The sequence below is a fragment of the Sipha flava genome, unplaced genomic scaffold, assembly GCF_003268045.1.
Source record: "Sipha flava isolate LNK unplaced genomic scaffold, YSA_version1 110_pilon_pilon, whole genome shotgun sequence".
In the NCBI taxonomy this organism is placed as follows: domain Eukaryota; kingdom Metazoa; phylum Arthropoda; class Insecta; order Hemiptera; family Aphididae; genus Sipha; species Sipha flava.
In genome coordinates, this window is record NW_020271727.1 from 388,589 (window position 1) to 397,251 (window position 8,663).

The window sequence follows — 8,663 nt, forward strand, 5'->3', positions numbered from 1 at the left end:
GGTGCGTTTATTACCGGTACTTCGATTAGCGATCGCTGAGCATAACCTCACAAGCGAACGAGTGCCACCGTGGGTGCATTTAACGTACATACGGCCATTTTGGACTTTGTCGTCAGATAACCCTGACGCACCGATCTTCCGCCGACCGCTGTCAAACGCTCAGGTCAGCCTTTGCACCAGTACCTATATACTTTTCCCGAAGATAAATCGCTGGTTAGTGGTAAACAATCATATTTTTCTTATTGCTTTAGTCTTTTGAAACTTTCACCCGATCTGTTCTGTTGTTTCTCCCACACGATCGGCGACGATAGCCATCGTTTCCTATTTAATTTGTATAGTAACTTTTTTTTTTTTTTTTGGTTCCTCTCTTCCGTTTGGTTTTCTTTCGACCGTCAGCTAGACCATCCCGGTGGTCGCATTCTCACGTTTTACATGTTCATTTGCACGATACTAACAGCGTTTCAAATACTCATCAGACTAGTCATGGGTGACCCGAACGCAGAACGTACTTTCATCATGATCAAGCCTGACGGCGTGCAGCGTGGACTCGTTGGCAAGATCATCAAGCGATTCGAGACCAAGGGATTCAAGTTGGTGGCCATGAAGTTCCTCTGGGTGAGTACCTTAGATATATCTCTTAGTGCTACTCTGTTTCAACCTTTATGTCGTTAATGACTGTGCAGCACCGCTCTAAGGTGTTTCTTGTGATGCACTTTGAGAGGCCAGCATTGCCTGTTTTTGTGATCTTGTACTTTACTCGTGTGCCAATGTATTGTTTAGAAAATGAAATTTTGTTAATAACATACATATTTACCTTTCTGTAATATCAAAAGGATAAATACTGGAGTAGATCACTATTAATTGTCAATTACGGATATATAGATTGTACAGTTTGTTTTATCCCTTATCTAACATTATATACTTGTAAGTTTCCTTTGTTTTATTTATTCCTATATAGGTATATATTCTTATTTAACAACTATTTTAATATGATTCAATAAGAAGTGAATTGTCTTTATTTTTATAACATTGACAAAATGTTATTAAGTCAAATTACATATATTAATTGAACAAAAATGTCTGGTTATATTTTTTTTCTAGTATTAATAATTTTCCCATAGCATCAAAATAATTATATATCCCACTAGCTGCAAACAATTTTATGTTAGGTTCATTCAAATTTATTCTTAATATGTCCGCTTTTGATTACAGTTTTTTTCTCATTTCATATATTTTGATTGTTATTATCAGTGCTCTGACATAGTAGCAATATAAATATTAATTTTTACCTCCTAAATATGAATTTAAAAATTCCAAAATATGTGCTATAAATACCATGAAACATCAAAAATATGCATTGAACTTGAAAAAATTATAAATTAGAAAAAAATGAAATGAAATTTTACAATTTTATATAAAAAAAAATCAGCTTATTCATCAGGAATTGTCTATACTGAATGAATTATAAACTGTTAACAATTTTAAGCTAATTAAATATGTTTGTATAAGTGTACTTATAAATTTAATTATTTCATATAGGTATTTACCTTGGAAAATATACTGGATTATTAAATGTTTTCTTATATTTTCGAATTTGAAAGATCTGCAGCTATCTAAAAATATAGTTTTGGAAGTGGAAAATGACTGCTCAACATCAACAGTCGTTGAACTAAGTAAATCATTATTTTGAACATAATTTGATTATTTTCATTATTATGTGAAAATATGTGAAAAAAGAGGTAAATTAAATTTTGTGTATGGCACTAAAGAAGTGTGAAACATATTTGAACCTTTGGATATTCTAGGATGGACTAAGAAATATTTATATTTGCTATAACTTTCGAAAATTTTGTAACTTTTTGAATTTTTTAACCTAACATTAAGATTTAATATATTATGTCTATTAAGTTTCTCACTATTTTATATATTTTTCATCCATATTGGTTTGGGTTAGATATAATAAATATATTAATTTTATCTATAAGCTAATTATTATGTTTATATTACTTTAATCATTACTAAGAACAATACTATTTGGGACTGATCCAAATAAAGACTTATTATTAAGGTATTTTAGCATCAGTTTATTAAATCTGAACTGCTATTTCTAAAGACTAATTAATAATGTTGGGCATAATTACCTGACCATTACTTTTAAACCATATTAATAAACTCACAAATTATAATTGTGTCATTCCTCATAGATAGGCTTTTAAATAATAGATAATAAATAATAATTAATAGTTTAATTGTTAATTTTAAGATATTTTATGCTCTAAAATATATTTGATCTAAAGTCTATACTGCATTGATACAAATTACATTAAGCTTTTATGGTTTTGTAATATATAAAACTTATACAAGTATATATTACTTATTTTATAATAGCTATTGAACATGATCATTTGTATGTTTACAGCCATCAGAAGAACTATTGAAGAATCATTATGCTGATCTGGCTGGCAAATCATTTTTCCCAGGTCTTATAAAATACATGGCATCTGGACCAGTTGTCGCTATGGTAAATTTTATATTCTTATCATTTATTACATTTACAAACTAAAATTGTTTTAGGTATGGGAAGGATTAGATGCTGTAAAAACTGGACGTTTTATTCTTGGGGCGACCGACCCAAAAAATTCAAACCCAGGTACAATTAGAGGAGACTTATGCATCCAAGTTGGCCGGTAAATATATAAATTCAAGCTTGATTAATATAATCCTGTAATTTATTTACACTTTTATATTTACAGTAATATTATTCATGGATCTGATGCAGTAGAGTCTGCCAACAAAGAAATTGCCTTGTGGTTCACTGAAAAAGAAGTGGTCCCATGGACAAAAACTGTTGACACATGGATATATGAATAAGCAATAAACATGGTATTATTATTTAAGTGATATTTGAGCTTAATTTAAACCTCATTTAAGGTTATGTACATGGAATGATTCAATTTTTAATAAATACATTTCTGTACCATATATATTTTGATTTTTTTTTTTTTTTTTTTTAATTTTAAATATTATATCATCTACTCAAATAATGATCTATATTCAAGTTAACTACAAATTAAAATTATTTAAACTTGAAAATTTAAAGTATTAATGAAACTTTTGATGGCTTCAGAAAAAATTAGAAGGAAATTGTATGTTTTTACTTATAACTCCGTTCTAAATGTGACAAATATTTTATACGAAATATTGTTAGGTTGAAAAATTAAATTTTAAAACGTTATAGCAATGCGTTATTATTATTAGCCAAAAAAAATGAAAATGCAAAAGAAGTAATTTTTTTTTTTTCATTGTTTTCAACATACCAATCAAAAGCTAAAAGTTAATTAATTTAAATGCGAAAGAATAAAATCTTCCAAAAATTAATGTCATGTACCAACAACTAAATCTCATGAGAACTGTATGAAAGTGTTAAGGATAATGTTGATATCAGTAGGTTATATATATATTTTATTATATACTAATATATTATTATATATGTGACTATATTAATAGTAAAATTTGATCAACTCTTATACTTACAAGTTACTATAATTCTGGCATATTTTATCATGTCTATGGATATTTATTTCATTTATTCATAAGTGATAAAATTTGAATATTACCTTCTTCTGTTAGTTGTTCGGTTACCTATTTTCACTTGTATTTATTTATCAATTAATATATAACCAATTTTTTTTTACTTATGATTTGATGTTTCTGTGTTAAGTAACTAACTTTTAGTATTATTTGATGTATATGATATCCAGGTATCATTTGTTCCAGTGATAAATGCGTTACTATTATATTTATTTGGTTCATCAATTGTCTTATTTCCCTCGAGATTCTTCAAGCATTTAGAATAAAAGAATTTCATTATTATAATATTTTGACAAAAATGCAATGACATTTTAAACAAATATTAATATTTTACTGAATAGTTTCTTCATAGAACAGCATCAAAATAACAAAATTTTAATTTAAATCATGAATATCTATAGCATTAAATAGCATTAAAAAATTATAATATAACTATAATAATGCTTAACAACAGATATGAACAACAAAATGCTATTAAATACACTTTTAGAAACTTGGTTAAGTCAGCATTTGACCTAAAATACATATTGTTAGATATCTATCACATAATTCATTCATCAAATAACCCAAAGAAAAATGATAGAGTTATAAATTTTATAAGAAATAATTCTTCATTTTCATATAAAGAGGTTAGGTTAGGTTTACTGAAGCTAGTTGTTTAATAAGAAGTGTACTTAGTAAGAGATTTGGGTGTGCTTTTTTCCAGTAATTTATCTTTTACTTCCAATATTAACATAGTTATCAATGAAGCATTTAAAATGCTTGGTTTTATATTAAGAAATACCAGACGATTTAAAAATATTCAAGGACTAAAAACGCTTTATTGCTCCTTTGTTGGATCTAACTTAGAATTTTGATCATTAATATGGGGTCAAAATTCGACCGATTAACTGGTTAATAATGTTAAATATAAATATAAATAAAATTCCTAAAATCAATTGTGTTCCGCTTAAATTTATTGATCTTCATATACTCAATGTTAATAACACTATAATCATTCAGCCATGCGATGTTAGACGTAAGATATCTGACACATATCATTGTTCATCATATTTTTTTGTGTCAACCAACTGTCTGTGTCATGTGTAATCATTCCTTGTTCAAATAAGTGTAAATTTGTCTTGTAAATTATTGAAGTTCTTCCACAAGTCCTCTCATGAACTATTTGGACCATGCGTAAGACCACCAGCATCCCAAGTGGTGTGTGACAGGCCGCCCAGGATGTCAGGATCACAAGTTACCAGTTACAGTTATCAGTTCAGACTTCAAATTGTTTTAATTTTAGTTTAAGTATTTTTTTCTGATTTGTGTGTGAGCTCTATGGTCATTGCACCAAACCGATTCAACCACTGAGACCTTTCACCGATAATTAACATTGAACTCCTGCCATCCGTTTAATTAATTTATTACTTGTTTTCCGTTCGCCATCAATGTGTGTACGGTTCATGTGTAACGTTGAGTTACCTACTCATATAAAACAAAACGCCTAAGTTCACGTTAGAGCTACTTAAATTGGGTGCAACATTTTATAAATCATTATAAATTGATCATTGTAAAAATTTTAAAAGGTTCAATTTATAGAATTAAATTTGATTTTAATGAAATAATACGGAATATATATTTATGAACAAAATACAAGTTTTTTAGAGTTTAAAAAAAAATTGACAATTGATGCAACCATGAAACATGTAATAATTGATTGACATCCAATAATAAAATATATTTCATAAAGTGTAAGGCACATTTAAATTATAAATGGTAAAAAATAAAGAAAATATAAATCAATCCTAATTACTAAAACATTGTGAAATTGTTTGGTATTTTATTCTTTATTTTAGAATAAGAAAATATAAGAAAAAGCATAAATCCTGAAAAACAATAACAAACGTATAATGAATATTTTTATCAAATTTGTTTAACATTTTTGTTTTATCATACTCAAAAATACACATCAATATGTAAGATAAAAATACTAAAATATATGCAGGTTTTTCCACAGTCGACATCACCAATGATTTATATGATGGGCATGTTACATTTTCTAAACGTAGACCTAATGGTGGAACTGAAATAATAGAAACAGCGTACATAAATATGTCTAAAAATGTTTAAATGTTTATTCAATAATTTAATGAATAAAATAACAGATGTTTAATTATACCTTTAACACAATATTATTATATGATTATAATTTATTTATAAATAATTATAAAAAAGCTATAAAGCTAAAAAAAAATGTAGGGGTTCCACGATAAATATGAACATCCAAAACGTTTATACATATACATTTTATTTACGTTTTTATTTTTGTAAATATATTTTCGAAGAAAATAATTTATCATTATATCACCTATTTTTTGTCTGTATATTCATGCACGTATTACGTACATCGGCATTTTGATAATATTGATCAAAGGTATTCAAAATATGAGTTATTTATATATTCTTCTTGGCTGTTATAAAAATTAACCACTAGATATTAGGGATAATCTACATACGGTTAAAATTAGCATAACCTAAAATTACCCAAATTAGCTAATTAATTGGCATGAAGTCCGAATATTTGAATTATCTGAATGTGCGGATATTCAAATCCAGATTTGAATCAAATTCTTATCCGGATTTACCGTAGTATCCAGATTATCCGCATACCGAAGTATTTGGATTATCCGGATTTATGAATTCGCTTTTTATATAACCTATAATTATTTTTAATTTCTAGTAAATTCTACGTTTATTTTAGACCTATTTCCAGTCCCGTGACTTTGCGATATAATTGTAATCACCGATTGTTACGTCATGCACGCCCGTTTAAACTTACCAGAAGACTGCGTTTGGACGACGGTGACTTGATCGGGCTGTTCAGCGTACGGCGGCGGCGGATACCGAGGGACACTGCCGTTGTACGTTGGAAGTACGTTAACGGATTCCGAGTAAAACGGTGGAGCTGTCAGCATTTGGCCAACCCTTTTGTACGTTTGAGGTTTCATGGCAAAAGACGACTGAAAGGACGTTGTACAGAAGACAAAGATCGAATGACTCGTGGCGATGAACCTTTGGTCTATATAATGTTTACTCTACGTGGGCGAATGATTCAGAAATCGATTGCGTGCGATGACTATCCTTGCGGATGTACCACTGATATCTATACTACACTCAGGGGTGTATTTAGACTTACTTCTAGGAGGTGGGGGGCGACTCAAATTTTTTCTTTAATTCAGGCTCAAAATTTACAAGTACACTTTTTGGTAATATTTATATCAGGTGAATCCTTAATATTTGTGGGTTTTTTTTTCATTAAGGATCCACTTGGAATGGTTTTTTGTGTAGTTCTTTTTTAACATCTATAAATGTAATGAAAGTTTCACTTGTGTTTTATCTAATTTTTCATTAAGTATGGACTGGGTCTTCAATCAAAATAATATATATTATTTATCGTTATGGGACATATAAACGTTATAAGCAATTGAGCGTTTAACGCTATAAATAATTTAAACGTTATTCAATTTAAGCATTTAAACGTTATACAAATTTAAACGTTTAAGAAATTTTCCGTTTACCGTTATTTACAATTAAAACGTTATGAAAAATTTAGCGTTTTGCGTTATTTAAATTAGTGTTAAATTAGAAACGTTTTCAAATGTAATAATACTATAAAATAAATCATAATTTTTGTTTCTTAATAAATTACCCATTACTTATATAAAAATTGTCTTTGTTTAAAAATAGTATCTTTAAAAAGTATCTTGCTTACAAAGTAATCAGTCGTATCAACCTAAGTTCTTAATTAATATGATGACAGAACTTTTTTTAAGCGAAGCTCATGTGGTGGGAAACCAGGAAGCTCTAATGAGTTCAAAAATTCTATTGGATATTGGACTGCTTGGTCTTAATCGTGGGCGTAACTTGGAAATTTATTAGGAGGGGCAAATATATAATTACATATCTAACGAAAAGGGTGTCCACAGCCAGGGTTGGAATAGCTCTATAGCTCGGCCCGGGCAAAATAATTTCGAACGGCCTCAATGGAACTTTATAAGTAGGTACCTAATCAAATTATTGATATAATGACCTACCTATTAAGATGAATTTTACAGCATAAAAAACTATTTGATTTAAATATGTTTATACATTTAATTTTAATTGAATTAGAGCAGTGGTTGGTAACTAATATCTCTTTTATACGGCCCGCAGTGAATTACAAAACTAGCAAATGTCATTGAATATCATATAAATTGTTTGTATTGTCTGGCCCTAGAACAATTTTTAATTTGTGAATGTGGCGCAAGGGTCCATAAAGGTTGCCGACCACTGAGTTAGAATATATTGTTATATAATAATAATAATGTTATATAATATTGTTATAAAATAATTGCTTACCGGCAATAAATAACTTTAAGTCAACAGAAAGGTTAGAAACTAAGTACAGACTTGTTATTGACTGAACGACAAAACTATTGCAATTTTTTTAAATAAAATTCTAATAAATCTTATAAAAATTATTATTATCGAAAAATAATTTCGTTATCCCTTATCTTGCACGAACGTGTCTACCCACATCAATATTTTCTTTTGGTTACAAGGCGATATTTTTTATTTATTTTATGAATAGAAGATAGATGTATTAAATTAAAAACAAAAAAATCTAAGTAATCTTATTCAATCAAAATTACAGCGGCCCAACGGGGAGAGTTTTAAATGCCGCTTTAGGTACTACCTACATATTATTGTATAAAATTATTCATTTTCTAACATTATATTAAATAAGCGAACATTGAAAGTCAAGATTTAAAAAAAAAAAAAAATTGTATAGTAACTATAACCAGCTGTTTTTTACTTATTTTAAAACAAGATATGTTAAATATCAGAAGGGAAACTGCTCCTCCTGATTATTAGGTACGATATAAGATAATAATTGTCTAACGATGGTAGGAATCAATATTATATTTATCGAGTGAAGACAGAATTTTCTTTTTATTGTTTATTTCTGTTCGGTTTTGGGCTCTACAGTGTGTAGTCTATAGCAGCGGTCGCTAACTTTTTGGACCTCACGGACCACTAAATACATACTC

The 8,663-nt window shown here is 28.5% G+C and overlaps 1 protein-coding gene across 3 annotated transcripts; it reads left to right on the forward strand.

Annotated features, from left to right (window-relative positions):
- The first annotated feature begins 71 nt into the window (after window positions 1–71).
- LOC112688312 (nucleoside diphosphate kinase-like) lies at window positions 72–2,897 on the forward strand. Of its 3 annotated transcripts, none has more exons than XM_025561455.1 (5): window positions 72–213; window positions 397–615; window positions 2,420–2,521; window positions 2,575–2,687; window positions 2,754–2,897. In XM_025561455.1, exons 2-5 carry the CDS (start codon window positions 433–435, stop codon window positions 2,869–2,871), a joined length of 516 nt encoding a protein of 171 aa, XP_025417240.1. In that variant the 5' UTR covers window positions 72–213; window positions 397–432; the 3' UTR covers window positions 2,872–2,897. The 3 variants fall into 3 exon arrangements, with proteins under 3 accessions (XP_025417240.1, XP_025417258.1, XP_025417249.1); XM_025561473.1 differs by having other exon boundaries at window positions 73–213; window positions 458–615; XM_025561464.1 differs by having other exon boundaries at window positions 74–213; window positions 477–615.
- Window positions 2,898–8,663: the final 5,766 nt, after the last annotated feature.